Genomic DNA, 16700 nt, shown 5'->3' with positions numbered 1-16700 from the left:
AACCACCGCTCTAGCAACCGTGATGCGGTTTGTCAGTAGTGAGAACGTAATCCGGACCAACTACAGGAAACCACCCTGACACGCAACGGATTATGGATAGAAGGGAGACAGATGTTGACATCTGCCAGCCAGCAGTTTGCGTGCTTTGAAAAGCCTAGCATAAGAAAATGCATAAGAGCATGAGAAAAGCATCTGGACCGATGCTCATCTTCAGATGTTTCTTCATATGTTCTGAACTAGTATGAACACCAGAGAAGGCAATCAAAGAGCATAGACAAATCCATGATGCTAAACTAAAGTTACAGGGACTGGAATCAGATTTGTTCTCTTATCTGGTGGGATGACAGCTTACCAAAACTGTCCAGTAAACAAGCAACTTGAGTCATGTGTCTTTAGTTTACAAGCCCTGGTTTGCTTGGAATTGGTGGGAATCTAAAGGAAAAAAACAGAAATAAAATGCGACAAACTTTTTTCACCCAAACACGTCTTCAACTAGACATGGGGAAGTGATCAGTTTCGTCGGAATGAAAACCTGTCTGCTCTTGGTCCTCGATGGCACATGATTGAAAACCACCGCCACACAGAGCCAGACTTTCATTCCCGTCAAACCGGTTGCTTCCTCCTCTCTGGGTGAAGGTGTGTAAAATCAGTGAAATCAGCTGCTGTCGTGTTTGGTTGCAATGAAAACCAGCACAGTCTTTAGTGATGATACAAGGTGGAGAACTGCTATGGATCGTGGTGAGAGTGAAATATGACTAACCTGTCTCTCTCTCTCTCTCTCTCTCCCTGGTCAGATAAAGAGCTGTATGGCTGGCTGAAGTGTGTGAAAGGCCAACCCCATGACCACAAACACCTGATGCCAACACAGATCATACCTGGCACCGGTACCGATACTTGCTACTCTCTTTCTCTTGTCTACGCCATCCTCTCTCTCTTCATCTTTTGCCGCCTCTCATGTGATACAGTCGCTCTCTTAGCTGCTGTCTCTTTCTGTTATACACATATAGATTAGGGTTTGACTGATATTGGGTTTTTGAAGATCAATACCGGTATTTTTTGGATTGAAGCTACTGATAGATTTTGGGCCAGTTTTCACTATCTTTCAAATTTGACCATTGCCATGCCATTTAGACCATGACATATCAAAACTCAAGCCAAGAAGATGAATAATAATAATAAAACATATTGATACATCTGATCTGATCAAAATGTCTCATTAGAATCAGTTCAGGTTAAGGTCTTCCATAGCCAACCAGTCAGTTCTTCAATAAACATGTAATCAATCAAACTGCATCATATCCGAGGTGGACGACTCTGACTGGACCAGATTGCAATTTTAATAATAAAAGTACAAGTACAATATCACAATAACAAACCACATATATCAGTCTAACACTAATATTGATATTACCTGGCCTTGGAATGCTCCACTGGCTTTTTGCCTCTGCTTTTCTTTTCTTTTTTCCACTTTTATGTACCTGGAAAAACTGTGATTTAGTATCTTTTGGGCTTTTCTCTTAAATGTAATGTAATTTTGCGATGTCATCTTGATGTTTCAGTGCTGACAGAGTTGGTGAGCTCCATGCACTCCCTGAGAGAAAAATGCAGCATCAAATCCCACTGTCCCTGCAGCAGCAAACAGACCCTCCTCACCAAGCTACCGGCCACCAACGGAGTCTCACAGGTACAGCCAAGCCACTCCAAGACATAGAGAGTGTGTGTGTGTGTGTGTGTGTGTGTGCAGTGGTGGAAGAAGTACTCTGATCCTTTACTTAAGTAAAAGTACCAATACAGCAATGTAAAAATACTCCATTACAAGTAAAAGTCCTGCATGAAAAATCCTACTTAAGTAAAAGTACATAAGTATTAGCAGCAAAATGTAGTTAAAGTATTAAAGTAAAAGTAGTGGTTTGGTCCCTCTGACTGATATTTTATTATATATGACATCATTAGATTATTAATACTGAAGCATCAGTGTGTAAGCAGCATGTTACTGTTGTAGCTGCTGGAGGTGGAGCTAGTTTGAACTACTTTATATACGGTTAGCTAGTTTAGTCCAGTGGTTCCCAACCTAGGGGTCGGGCCCCTCCAAAGGGTCACCAGATAAATCTGAGGGGTCGTGAGATGATTAATGGGAGAGGAAAGAAGAAAAAACAAAGTTCTGATGCACAAATCTGTTTTCAATCTTTGATTTTTGTTTGATTTTTGGTTTCATTTATTGAAATGAAACCATGTGAGGTTTAGAGGGAAAAATCACTATTTGGTGGAGCTGTTAACAACTCATAGACATCTGAAATGTGACCCCGACTACACACTGCTTTTTGTAAGACGTCAAAAGCCAAAAAGGTTGGAAACCACTGGTTTCATCTTTAACAATGTGTTGTATTTTAAAAGCTTGTTATATTATCCATTGTGTCAAATATCCATCTGAAAAGTAACTAAAGCTGTCAAATAAATGTAGTGGAGTAGAAAGTACAATATTTCCCTCTGAAATGTAGTGGAGTGGAAGTATAAAGTAGCATCAAATGGAAATACTCAAGTAAAGTACAAGTATCTCAAAATTGTACTTAAGTACAGTACTTGAGTAAGTGTACTTAGTTACTTTCCACCGCTGTGTGTGTGTGTGTGAGAGAGAAAGAGCCATGGCCAGCTTCCATAATGAGCTCAACTGGTCATATTGTCCCTCTAACCTTTAACCCACGCCTTTCTTCACCAGGTCCTGCAGAACGTACTGAACCACAGCAACAAACTCTCCCTGGTCAAAGCCGAGCCGGGCTCCCAGCAGCAGAACTTGGACCGAGGAGGCACCAAGGCGGAGACCAACGGGGGAGGGGGAGTGGGAGGCGGCGGGGGCGGGGGGAGCAGCCCGGGGAGCGACGCGGGCAGCGCCCCGGTCACCCCGCCGGAGTCCCAGTCGCCGCTGCACTTCCTGGCCGACCTGGCGGAGCAGAAATCCCGCGAGGAGAAGAAAGGTGAGGGGAAGGGAGAGCAAGAGCTGGGAATTGATAAGACTCTAATAATGTCACTTCTTTACCCACTGAGCAAAAGACGTGATTTCAACGTCTCGTCTATGCTTTAGCTCTCATATAGCCCAGGATCATTACAGCTATGTATAGACCTATTTTAGACCAAGCAGTAAATACATTATTACAATGAATAAACATCTGTAAATACCACAAATATGCACCAGAGAAGTCCTGTAGACTAGCCTACAAGATAATTATCTGAGCACAAGAAGTAATTTCAACATTGCGTCTATGCGTAGCTCTCATATAGTCCAGGATAATATTGTCTATGTATAGACAACTAATAAACTTTCACTTTTCAACCCCATTTAAACTTAATTTAGCCTAGACGGCTATGGGCCATTTAGACGTGTTTTAAACGTCTAATCAACGTAAAATTGCTCAGTGGGTATGATTCCTTCTTAAAAATCCCATTCCTTAACGTTTCCCTTGTCAGTTCCTTTCTTATGCATGTATATTACTATTACATGACTTTTATAGCACCTAGGGCTGGGCAATATATCGATATTATATCGATATCGTGATATGAGACTAGATATCGTCTTAGATTTTGGATATCGTAATATGGTGATATGCCATAAGTGTCTTTTCCTGGTTTTAAAGGCTGCATTATTGTAAAGTGATGTCATTTTCTGAACTTACCAGACTGTTCTAGCTGTTCTATTATTTGCCTTTACCCACTTAGTCATTATATCCACATTACTGATGATTATTTATCAAAAATCTCATTGTGTAAATATTTTGTGAAAGCACCAATAGTCATCCCTACAATATTGTCACAATATCGATATCGAGGTATTTGGTCAAAAATATTGTCATATTTGATTTTGTGCATATCGCCCAGCCCTAATAGAAATAGCCCTTAAAACAGAGCAGGAGAAAAAACTGGGAATAAATAAGGCAAACGTGTTTCAATCCAGTTGGCTCTGGAAACACTGAAACCTATCGATGAAAGCATGAAATATTCAGTACACAAAACATCTCTCGACAATAACGATGACTGAGACAAAGTGTTTTGCATTAGCAACCAACTGTCCTCCTCGCCTCTCCCCCCTCTCCCTCTCCTCCGACCGATAGAAAACAAGGAGTCGGTGCCGCTGGGTAAGTCGGTGAAGGAGGAGAAGGACGGGGACAGCCTGGAGGTCCTCCAGCAGTGCAAGACCTCTTCTCTGGTGGCCAACAGCACGGAGCAGGGCTCGACGCTGCGCGACCTGCTGACCACCACGGCCGGGAAGCTGAGGCTGGGCTCCACCGACGCAGGAATCGCCTTCGCACCCGTCTACTCCACCGCTTCACAGGTGAGATGAACATGATGTAAACCAGTGATTCTCAACCTTTTTCATACCAAGGAAATTCCATGACTATCTGTATTGTAGATAGAGAGATATCAGTTAAACTATGATCCAAACAGTCATTCTCTACTTGTCTTCACTTCTTGTAAATGAAATAATGGTGAAGTTTAACAATTCATCAATTTGCTGGGGACCCCCTGGAACCCCCTCAAGGACCCCTGGTGGTCCCCGGACCCCACGTTGAGAACCACTGATGTAAACAACATGAAGTAGCTGACTGATAACATTAGCTAACGTTATGGATCAGCATCAGTCCAACAGTTGCCATATCTGAGGATATCTAAGAATGTTTTGTCTGTACTGTATATATATATTTTTTTTGTCTTATGTGCTTCACTCTAAACCATAATTTTGTATTGTTTTTTTTTTGATCAGGGTCTTTTTATTGTAATTTTCCACATTATATCATAGGTCCAAACAGGTCCAACAGAAAAAGAAAAGGAAACTTAATCGAATCCCCCACCCACCACCCCCCCAAATACCACACAAACACATATAAACACTATACATAGCCAGACATCCACAGAAGGAAAATAAATCTAATTTTGTATTGTTTTTTAATTTTTTCCAAACACTCTCTTCCCCCCCTCCACCTCTCTCCCTCTCTCCCTCTCTCCCCCTCTCTCGTCCCCCCCGCAGACCGGCAAGGGCGGGCGGACGATGCCCAACATCCTGGACGACATCATCGCCTCGGTCGTGGAGAACAAGATCCCCGCCAGCCGCCAGAACGCCGCCGCCAAGCTGTCCATCAAGCACGAGCCCGTCGTCCCCGGCAACGTCAACCCCGCCCCCGCCCCCGCCGTCATCGCCGAGGACGCCAAGCCAGACAGGAAGAAGCTGGCGGCGTCGGTCACCTCGGCGCCGCCGGAGGACACGACCAATCAGCATCCGGATATCCCCCACTGCTGGTTGTACAACAGGCGGCTGCTGTGGCTGAAAGATCACCGCAACCAGAACAACTGGAAGCTGTTCAGAGAGTGCTGGAGACAGGGACAGGTACACATTATTATTATTAGTAGTAGTAGTAGTAGTAACTGAATCATAATCATAACAATAGTCATAATAATAATTTCTCTTCATGTGATCATCTGTCTGTGCAGCCGGTGTTGGTGTCAGGGGTCCACAAGCGTCTGAACCCCAGTCTGTGGAAAGCCGAGTCCTTCAACCAAGAGTTCGCAGACCACCAGGGAGACCTCCTGAACTGCAAAGACCAGCTGGTCTCCAACTCTGGGATCAAGGAATTCTGGGATGGATTCGAGGACATCACCAGTGAGTTCATCTACTGTTCTTAACACCATACATGGTTCAGTGTCACCTATACAGTTCAGAAGAGGAAGTTTAGTTTCAACAGAGCGGTGATGCCACTTAAAGTTATGGATTACTTTCAACCCTCATTTTAATGATGATGAATCCAAGCTGGATGAAACCCGATTGTGAATTGAGTCTAACTAAGGTCATCTTTCCTCTTCAGAGCGGCCCAAGTCAAAGGATGGAGAACCCATGGTTTACAGGCTGAAGGACTGGCCCTCCGGAGAGGAGTTCATGGCCCTCATGCCCTCCAGGTACACACACACACACACACACACACACACACACACACACACACACACACACACACACACACACACACTGGTGCTTTGTCACACTACCGGGCCAAACCTGTGCTTTTATGTCTGAAGCTTTTCATTCCTAAACATCTATCCCTCATTTGATGAGATAGTTTTCTCTCTGATCCAAATCTGAGAATATTTTTATTGTTAGATATGATTTTGTTCAGAGTTCCATGACTATCTCTATTGTAGTTAGAGAGATAACAGTGAAACTATGATCAAAACAGTCATTCTTCTACATTCTGATCGTGTTCACTTCTTGTAAATTAAATTATGCTGAAGTTTAACAATTCATCAATTTGCTGGGGACCCCCTGGAACCCCCTCAAGGACCCCTGGTGGTCCCCAGACCCCACGTTGAGAACCACTGATATATGCAATTATTGCCTTTTAAGTTACCTGTTACATGTGCAGGGCAGTACACAATTATTAAAAAAATACAAATGTAAATCCAGATGCATTGTGTAAGCAAAGCTGTACAGATAGCTGACCTAATAATAACGTCAACACACACACACATGTACACACAAATGAACCCAAACCGAATCTAAACAGACTTTCTTCTATCTGTTGCAGATACGATGACTTGATGAGGAATCTGCCCCTGCCGGAGTACTCGGATCCAGAAGGGAACCTCAACCTGGCCTCCCACCTCCCATCCTTCTTTGTCAGGCCAGACCTCGGACCAAGACTCTGCTGTGCCTACGGTAGGACCACCAGGGAGGGAAATGAGAGTGGGAGTGTGTCTGCTCTACTAGCCAGTTAACCAAGTAACCAGCTAACATGCAGCAGCAGGAATTCTTTTATGTCATACTCCACATATTGAAGCTTTGTATTCTGTCACAGTAGTACTCATTTATTTCAGTCCTTTTTAACAATTTTCCAAAATGTTACATAGAAATAAATAAATAACAATAAGGCATTAAATGAAATGGAAAACAAAAAAAATCGACCGAAAAGGTGTAGGCTGAAGCTTTAGCTTATTATGCCTGCATGCCAACGTTTCATACACAATAATGATCATACCTCAGTTTTATATTTATTTACCACCTTATTTTAAAACATTTTTTTAAATTTGCAAATTGAACTACACATTTTTAATTCGTTGCCACAACTATTCCACAAGTTTATCGCTTTGACAGATTTACATCTATTTTTTAGATTTGTCCTTACCCATTTTTTTTAAACATGCCTATTCCCCTAAGTTCATACTGGCTCTCTCTAATTTCAAACAACCTCTGAATACAGTTAGGAAGTAAATTATTTTGTGCTTTGTACATTGTCTGTGCAGTTTTAAGATCAACTAGATCACAAAATTTTAAAGCATGTAAGTTAGTAAAAAGTGCGTTGGTTGGTTCATAATAATCTGATCGATTTACAATTCGTATAGCTCTCTTCTGTAGCATGAAAGTTGGATTAGTGTTGGTTTTGTATGTGTTTCCCCATACCTCCACACAGGAGGTAATGTATGGAACTATGAGAGAACAATACAGCAGTGGTTCTCAACATGGGGTCTGGGGACCCCATGAGGGGGTTCCAGGGGGTCCCCAGCAAATTGATGAATTGTTAAACTTCAGCATTATTTCAATTATAAGAAGTTAACACAATTAGAGAATGTAGAAGAATGACAGTTTTGATCATAGTTTCTCTGTTATCTCTCTACCTACAATACAGATAGTCATGGAATTCTGGACAAAATCATATCTGACAATAAAAATATTCTCAGATTTGGGTCCGAGAGACAAAATCTCATTATATTGGGGTCCGTGGCTCTAATGTGGACTAAATTAGGGGTCCTTTATATGAAAAAGATTGAGAATCACTGCAATACAGTATATATAGTGAGTTCTGCCACTGTGACTGCTGCTTTCAGCACACACTCTTAATGCTCTAATCCATACTTTTTCATCCCTACATTTCTACTTAACATGTTCTAGTGATGAACAACCCACAAAGGCTCTATTTCCATTCATGTTCTATTCTTCTTTGCTGTATTGTATTACTATTTGCTGCTGCAATGCCCCCAATTTTCCCACGGGTGGTCAATAAGTTTCATCTCAACAAGATGGAACTTATTGATCCAAACCATACCAATTGTTGCTGATCGGTCCTTCCTCCCCTGTGGTCTCCGCAGGTGTAGCGGCATCTCAGGACCAGGACTTCGGCACCGCCAACCTCCACGTGGAGGTCTCGGACGTCGTCTCCGTTCTGGTCTACGTCGGAGTAGCCAAAGGCAACGGAGTCCTGTCCAAAACCGGTAAGGCTTTTGAATCTTGAACTTGAAGACTGTAGTCTATTTCTGATTTCTGAATTATTGTGCGCAGAGGGAGAGAGAAAAAGAGATAGACAGTGAGAGGGAGGTGAGATAAAAGGTGTCAGACATCATCACCGTCTCGGTCTATTTTGGAGTAGCCAGAGGCAAGGAGGTCCTATCCAAAACTGGTAAGAACTGGCATAGAGAGAGGGAGGAGAGAGGGATGAGAGGAGAAAGGTAAGGAGACACACAGGGATGGAGGCGATGGTAGAACGGACGGAACGCAAAGAAACGAGGGGAGGTGAAGAGTGGAAATGGAGAGGGGTGGAGGGAAGAAGACAACGAGAGCAGATAGGAGAGGAAGAGTAGGGACGACAGGACAGGGAAGAAGGGAGAAACTGCGGGAGTGGGGGAGGAGAGGAAGTACACAGAAAATAGTCTGACCTAGTTGTGTAAATGCCCCCCCCCCATTCTTTCTCTTAGTTTTATAGCTTCATCTCTCTTTCCACTTCTCCTGCCTTGTTCTTTTCCTCTCTTCCCAACTTCCCTTTCCCCCCGTCTTTCTCCCCTTCCCTTCTTTTCCAATTTCCTTGTCTTCCCTCTCATGTCTTTGTCCTCTCGACCTTGCTTTGTTCCCCTTTACTGTCTCTACAACTCTTCCTCTACTTCTCTTTCAATCTTTTCTCTGTTTTTTATCATTTTACCTCCCTCCCTTCCCTTATCTCTCCTAACCTTTTAACCTTTTTCAAAACCAAGAACCAGAATAGAAATGAGTCTTTTTTTTTAGTTTTTTTTATCATCTGCTAAACACCCAATACACGTAACTTCTCCACTTTCTTCCACTCTCCATCTTTTCTTTTTGCTCCACCCATCCTTCCCCTGGTTACCCCCCACCCTTCTCCTTTCCTCCTCCATATTATAAATAGCATCAGCATTCCCAGACACACACACACACACACAGAGCCCCTTGTCATCTTCATGAATATTTAAAGGCTTCTCTTCAAAGACTTGGCCTGACTGTCGCACCATACTCTTTGTACTGTGTCGATATCTGTGTGTGTGTGTGTGTGTGTGTGTGTGTGTGAAAGACAAGAGAGCATTTTCCTGGCTTGCATATATTGTGTGTATTTGTTTACTTGTTTTCTTTCTGTCTCCCTCTTCCTCTCTCGCTCTCTCTCTCTCAGTTGAATTCACAATGCGTTATTTGTTTTGTGTGATTTGGGAAATCCAATAAGAAATGATAAACTAAAAAACAAAATAAGACAAAGACAAAATAACAACTTTGACATATCTGTAAAGTTGTTTTCACTTCCTTTGGTAGGATTTATTTTCATTCATAGAAATTACTATTGCATGAACAATATTTTCATAGCTTCAAAAAACAATGGGAATTCATCAAATAGAAAAATAACAATGATCACCTGTATTCTCTCTCTCTCTCTCTCCCTCCCTCTCCCTCTCTCTCTATCTCTCTCTCTCTTCCTCCCTCTGTCTCTCCTTCTCTCCCTCTCTCTCCCTCTCTCTCTCCCTCTCCCTCTCTCCGTCGCTTTCTCTCCCTCTTTTTCTCTCTCTCCCTCTCTCTGTCTCCCTCCCTTTCTCTCCCTCTCTTTCTCTCTCCCTCCCTTTCTCTCCCTCTCTTTCTCCCTCCCTTTCTCTCCCTCTCTCTCTCTCTCTCTCCCTCCCTTTCTCTCCCTCCGTCTCTCTCTCTCTTTCTCTCTCTCTCTCAAATTCAAATAAGCTTTATTGGCATGAATGGTAATCAACCGTTATTGCCAAAGCAGAACAATAAACAATTATATATGTGGTATACATATATACATACACATACGCATATATACACGCATATCCAGCAATATGCAATCCAATGTCTTGTATTAACTGGAGAGATATGATAATATAAAAAATACAATAAAATAAAATTACAAAGTAAATAATCAGATTCTACTAACATGGTCATAAATGTGAAATACATACATAACTACATAGTGTTACAATATTCAAGAAGTTCTAATTAACATTCATTTTTCTCTAATATCATGGCAAAGTGTTACATATTGTTACATATCTCTCTCCCTCTCTCTCTCTCTCAGGAGTGTTGAAGCGTCTGGAGGAGGAGGACCTGGACGAGGGCGTGCGGCGGAGGCTGAAGGACTCCAGCGAGACCCCCGGGGCGCTGTGGCACATCTACCTCAACAGAGACCTGGACAAGGTCAGGGAGTTCCTGCACAAGGTCAGTGCTCTGCTCACACACCCAACACACACTGCTGACTGATATCTGGGGCTGATATTGGCTTTTTATTACAAATGGAATATGGTCCAGTAGGGCTAGGCGATAATTCAATATTATCGTTTATCATCTTTCAGTGGAATCATATCGTGATGATATGAAGATATTTTCATATTGTGACACATATTTCTGCTGTCTAAATTGATGATGACAAGCAAATTTTACTTAAAAACTCTCATAAAATGAGGTATGGTAGGAATATTATTTGAATATTTCTGTTTTGTTTGACATCACACCTAACATCACCATTCGGTTCAATGAGATGAACATTCATTTGATTATTTAACGTGATTTTGCATACATGAACCATATCGTGATATATATTGATATCGAGAAAAATCCTTATGATTATCATGATATTGATTTCAACCATATCACCCAGCCCTATGGTCCAGTCAGTGTGGTCCACCTCTGATATGATGGATATGATGCAGTTGGATTGATATTTGTTGTAGAATTGATCAATACTACACTGGTTGTCTATGGGAAGACCTTAACCTGAACTAAGTCTAATGAGACATTTTGATCTGATTCCACACAAGTATGCATGAATATTATTATTAGAAGTAGTAGTAGTATGTTTTTTTTTTGTGCATGATAATGGTCAAATATATAGAAAATGAATATCAGCACAAAAGCTGCAGCCTTCTGTTTAACTCTCTAATACCAACTCAAGTTGCCCAATTAATTGTGAAGAATCATACATTGTAATTTTAGTTTGTACGATTTAATAATCATAGAGTTTTGGCATATCACCAATATTTAAACATTTCATTTCTCATGGCATGTGCACTGTAGTTGGAAATAGTCAACATGTTGCAAGATTCAACACATTTTTGAGTTACACTGAATTCACTTGAATTTAGATTGAATTGAATCCTAACCACTCTATCCCCCCCCCCCCCCCCCCTCAGCTGTGCAAGGAGCAGGGATTGGACGTGTCTCTGGAGCAGGACCCGGTCAGGGAGCAGGGCTGGTACCTGAGCAGGAAGCAGCGGCAGCGGCTGCTGGAGGAGCACGGCGTCCAGGGCTGGACCGTCGTCCAGTTCCTCGGAGACTCTGTCCTCATACCCGCCGGGGCCATGCACCAGGTACACACACACACACACACACACACACACACACACACACACACACACACACACACACACACACACACACAGCTTCTTCTCACTCAGACATGTCATATACACCAGTACTTCCATATGTTCTCGTCTTATTTTCATACTTACTTTTATCCTATCTTTCTTGCTATCCCTCCCTCTCCCTCTCCCTCTCCCTCTCCCTCTCCGTCCGTCAGGTCCAGAACCTCCACAGCTGCGTCCAGGTCATCAATGACTTCGTGTCTCCCGAACACGTGGTCAACTCGTTCCACCTGACCCAGGAGCTCAGGGCCACGAAGGAGGAGGTCAACTACGAGGACAAGCTACAGGTGACGGGACCTTTTTAACGGAGAGAACCATAAGAAGTCCCCGTCTCATTCAAACTCAGCCTCTCTCGCCCCTCTCACTGTCCATCGCTATCCGTCCATCGCTCTCTCTCCTCATTAGAGATAATTAGTGTGTGTGTGTGTGTCTTTTCCAGTGTAAGGATGGCAGACTGAGTCACCGTCAGCGATGTTCTCTGGACGTTCTGTCCCTCTGCTCTGAATACACTACACTCACACACACTCACACACACTCACACACACACAGTGGACCGGATTGTAAAACAGGGAGTGAGTCATCCGCTCTCTGTCTGTCTGTAGTCTTAACAGTATTCACATTGACGAGCCGCTGTGCAGAGGAACCCGCTCGCCAAAAAGTGCGCCCACATGAATTCCCCCCGATTTCCCCCCCAAAAAAATGCCAGCCCAGATCGTGTGCGGATCCACAAATTCAAAAGCCTTTATTATCCCGGCTCAATCTGCTCTTCATCACTATCTCCTCTTATAATGCCGTTTATTGGCGAGCCGCCCCGCAGTCCAGTGTGAACAGAGAATCTCCTTATTGTCAGTGGCCAGTGTTGCTAGGTATCTGGCTTCATAGAAGGTATGAGTCACTCCACTGACCATGTGCCTGACCATGGGCCTACACATCATATTCTACAGACTTAAGAAAACATCTTTGTTTGGTACAGATCCCCGCAAAAATCACACCATAATCATTTTAATACGTTTTTCAATGAAAATGAGAATAATGATGTAAAAATGATCATTCCCTCTAATATCGCAAGTCATATCGCAATTGCAATATCAGTCAAAATAATCGCAATTAGATGTTTTTTCAAAATCGTTCAGCCCTGCTTTCAAATCTGATCCGCCATTTAAAAGATCAAACTTAGATGCCCCCCTGTGGAAGAATTGGGACATTGCAGTAGCAAATAGTCATAGGAATATAGCAAAAGAGAGTCATATAGTTGTGTTGTTAAAGGGAAAATCCACCCTAAAACACTTCTAACACGGTTTAAAAAAACAGCTATGGTGATGTACTTTGCACTTCTGGGTCCATTTAGTTGTTTGGTGTATTTTCTTATTCCTGTGGATAACAAGTCAAAATCGGCTACAATGGAGTTTGATGTTAGAAAATGTTTCAGCCGTCTAAAACAAGTGAAGAAAAGTGATATAAGCACTAAAAATGTACTTAAAATAAAGAGGCAAGAAAGAAAGGAAAAAAAAAATGTAAATCCTACTGATGACCAATCTTCTATATTATGCTACTGACTAGGAACGGGATGATATATCAAAATTCAATATATCGCGATACAAAAAAGTGACAATACGTATCGTGGGGCAGAAAAATGAATGGTGATATCAGCTCCATGTTATTCTGCTGTAGTAATCACTAATGAGACTCTTGACCATCACAGTTTCACAAGCTCTCCATCCACATTATATTGTTTGCACTTTGTAATGACATTTTGAAATAGTTGAATTCTAGAAGCCAATGCCATCGCTAGAAAGATCTGTGGCTCAGAAATAAACATAATACTGGGTGTTTAGTCCTGATACCCGTCCCATCTGTTCAGTTGTGAAGTGATACGGTTCAGGACGGGTGTGAGCGACCGTCCTGAACCTGGTCTGGGATCAGTACCAGTAGTGTTGACGTCTCTCTCTCTCTCTCCCTCCCCAGGTGAAGAACATCTTGTACCACTGCGTGAAGGAGGCGGTGACCTCGCTGAAGAGGGGCAGCGCCGAAGACGAGGAGGAGGAAGAGGAGAACTCATGACACTCCCTCCTCCTCCTCCTCCTCCTCCTCCTCCTCCTCCTCCTCCAAACCCTTCCGGAGAGGTCGCCTCGGGGCTTCGTCGCACGATCTTGGACTCTCGGATCTTGGACTCTCGGATCTTGGACTCTCGGCTCTTGGACTCCCGGATCTTGGACTCCCGGATCTTGGACTCTCGGATCTCGGACTCCCGGATCTTGGACTCTCGGATCTTGGACTCCCGGATCTCGGACTCTCGGATCTCGGACTCCCGGCTCTCGGACTCCCGGATCTCGGACTCTCGGATCTTGGACTCAGGACCGCGCCGCTCGACCCGAAACACCGATCGCGCCCCCCTCCGAGACCGCGACCGGAGCGGCGTCTCGGGACGTCCCGCGGCAGGACGGAACCTTTTCGTCGGCGCGATACCCGGAAGTTAACGCCCCCCCCCCGGACGGCACCCGCGGGGCCAGCGAGGGACTTCCTAAACGCTGACCTGAGATATGCACAGAGAGACACACTAACCTTCATCATCATCATCATCATCACCACCATCATCCCAAACCTTCAGTGCCAAGTGGACTAGAAACACAAGACACCAAGGGCCGAGCTCGGGACGCACGGGGGGGGATTAAGCCTTAACGGTTCCAGAAGATTATTTTTCACGCGCTTTCTGTTTTTTTTTTTGTTTTGTTTTTTAAACCGAGAACGGGAGCGGAGAGAGAGACGGGAATTCTGGGGGAAAAAAAAAGAGAGAGGACAATATGCAACTTTTGGGTCGTGAGCCTCATGAGAAAAGCCACTAAAACTGCAGCTACTGGACCTGAGACCAACCTGCACTACAGTTCTCCATCGGGACCGATACCGAGTCACCTCGCTCGGGTCAGAACATTCGGCCGCTAGCGGGACGGGGCGGTCCCGTCGAGAGGGGGGGGGGGCAGAGAAAGACAGGGCAAGACACTGACCCCCCCACCCACCCCCCCAGCTAGGCTCCGCTCTAGGCTTAATCCCCGTCCGTGCCGGCGGCCCGCACACACAAAAGTCTTGGATTGAAGATATTCTTGCTGATCATCGCAGCATCACCAGCAGCAAAGCAGCATCAGGATAATAACTGTGATTTCTAATGATTTCAGAAAAAAAAACAAAAAAAAAATCATGAAAAAAGATTGGGGGAGGGTGGGGGTGGGGGTAGGGGGGGGAACCGCGCGAAACAGAGAAAATCTCAGATTTTTAAGTCCGCAGGCAAAAAAAAAAAAAAGCACTGCTGTTCCCCTCGTTTGTCATTCGTTCCAGTCCTTTGTCCGTTCTTGTCGTTTTCTTTTTTCTAGTTCTATCTATCCTGTTTGTTTGTTTTTTTGCAGTTTTGTTCATTTTTTGTTTTTTTCCTCCCCCCCCCACCCCTCTGTGAAGATGTTGTATTTATTTTATAGTTCTATGATCATGCGATGTTGTTGAGATGAAAAAAAAAAAAGCATTAATGTAAATGTGACTTGTACAGTTTTTTTTGCTACGTGGTTTTCAGTTGTAATACGGCTCTACTGTGATGGAGGACACACACGCAAACGCACACACACACGCGCGCACACACACTCACACACACTCACACACACACACACACGCGCACACACCAGCTAATGCCTGTAACTTTGGGAATTGTTGCTGAGCTCTACAGTCCTCATGCCATAAAATCAATTTTTTTGAAAATGAACTGCCAAACTATTGTAAAGACAGTGTAAAGTTGTATTATGTAAAGAAAAAAAAACCTAAATGGCTTATACACTTCAGCATTTTATTAAAAAAAAAGTATTCACTGTAAAATTGAGACATTTACAAAAAAGATGTAATTTATTTAAGAAAAATAATTGTCTTGTTTTTTTTTTTGTTTTTGTTAAAATTTACTATGGTGAACTTTTGAAGTTAAATGATAAAAAAAGAATGAAAAACTTAACTATGATGTGTAAATATATACATATATACATTCACTGAGGTATTTTTTTAAAACATGGCTTGCTTCAATTTCAAATTTTAAAGTGCAAGTGTTACATGCTTTGTACATTGAAGTTCAAAAGGGTTTTACATTTTCCATTAAAATGGATTTATCAAAAGGTTGCCGTTGCTCTGTCTTTTCTGCCATGGAATTCTTGGAATATCATAGAATTTGGAGAGGTGTATTCCAGACAGGGAACGTCAGGGAATTTGAGAAATGATCCGGGAAAGTCAGGGAATATCAGGGAATTTTACAAATAGCTCACGCTCCAGGAATATAGCAGCTTGTTTGACACAGATGGTTTTCAGTCCAATTGGAAAATCCTGGAAAAGTCATGGAATTTAGGGAAAGGCATGATTATGTTCCTGTATTTATCAGAAAGCCACAGTCTAACTACAGTATATCAGTTGTGTAAATACCGGAATTAAATCAAATTATTATTAAATGTGTTTTTTCATATACAAATCCAACACAAGAACACATGTAAACACACCCAAAGAGAGGAATTTAAACGAGAGTATTTTTATGTAAATATCCTATATCATGATCGTGTCTGTTTTCTTGACATTAATCAGACTTCATTATGTAATGTGATCAGGACACCTTCCAAGTTAATTATTGGATATGGTCAATGATGCTTTTATCCAAAGGATTACATTACCAAACAACTGATTATCTAATAGCATCACATTATTACTTTCACTTTGTTCATTACTTCATAAAGCTACTTTTAACTTATGTAAAGTGATATTGACTAATGTAATGCTCCACCTTCTTATGAGTTATTATTAGTCAACATAATATCATCAGCTCATAAAATGTTATCCCCCCCATATGAGGTATTGCCAGTTAATGTCATAAAACTATTACAGTAACAGGTTTTATTACAGTTTCAGTCCAGTAGTTAGTAGCAGCAGTTTGTGGTATCAATGAATGACAAGTGAAGATAGAAATTATATCCACACCTATTTCTGAATGTTGAAAATGAATGGCGAGAGGGAAG

General features: G+C 42.6%; 1 protein-coding gene across 1 annotated transcript in view; it reads left to right on the top strand.

Moving 5' to 3' along the window:
* The window catches only part of LOC139667869 (probable JmjC domain-containing histone demethylation protein 2C), a 60292-nt gene extending 45445 nt beyond the window's left edge, over positions 1 to 14847 (top strand). The window contains 13 exon segments of the mRNA XM_071547343.1: positions 795 to 884; positions 1560 to 1684; positions 2717 to 2972; positions 4104 to 4324; positions 5018 to 5374; positions 5479 to 5647; positions 5850 to 5940; positions 6564 to 6694; positions 8122 to 8244; positions 10332 to 10471; positions 11443 to 11619; positions 11829 to 11960; positions 13639 to 14847. Coding sequence (XP_071403444.1) covers positions 795 to 884; positions 1560 to 1684; positions 2717 to 2972; positions 4104 to 4324; positions 5018 to 5374; positions 5479 to 5647; positions 5850 to 5940; positions 6564 to 6694; positions 8122 to 8244; positions 10332 to 10471; positions 11443 to 11619; positions 11829 to 11960; positions 13639 to 13734 — 2108 coding nt within the window. The 3' untranslated portion in view covers positions 13735 to 14847.
* Positions 14848 to 16700: the final 1853 nt, after the last annotated feature.

The sequence above is a fragment of the Centroberyx affinis genome, unplaced genomic scaffold (genome assembly GCF_046629955.1).
Source record: "Centroberyx affinis isolate AG114_WGS23_722 - 3 ecotype Tasmania unplaced genomic scaffold, CSIRO-AGI_Caff_v1 ptg005838l_1, whole genome shotgun sequence".
In the NCBI taxonomy this organism is placed as follows: Eukaryota; Metazoa; Chordata; class Actinopteri; order Beryciformes; family Berycidae; genus Centroberyx; species Centroberyx affinis.
This window is presented reverse-complemented; position numbering and strand designations above follow the sequence as displayed.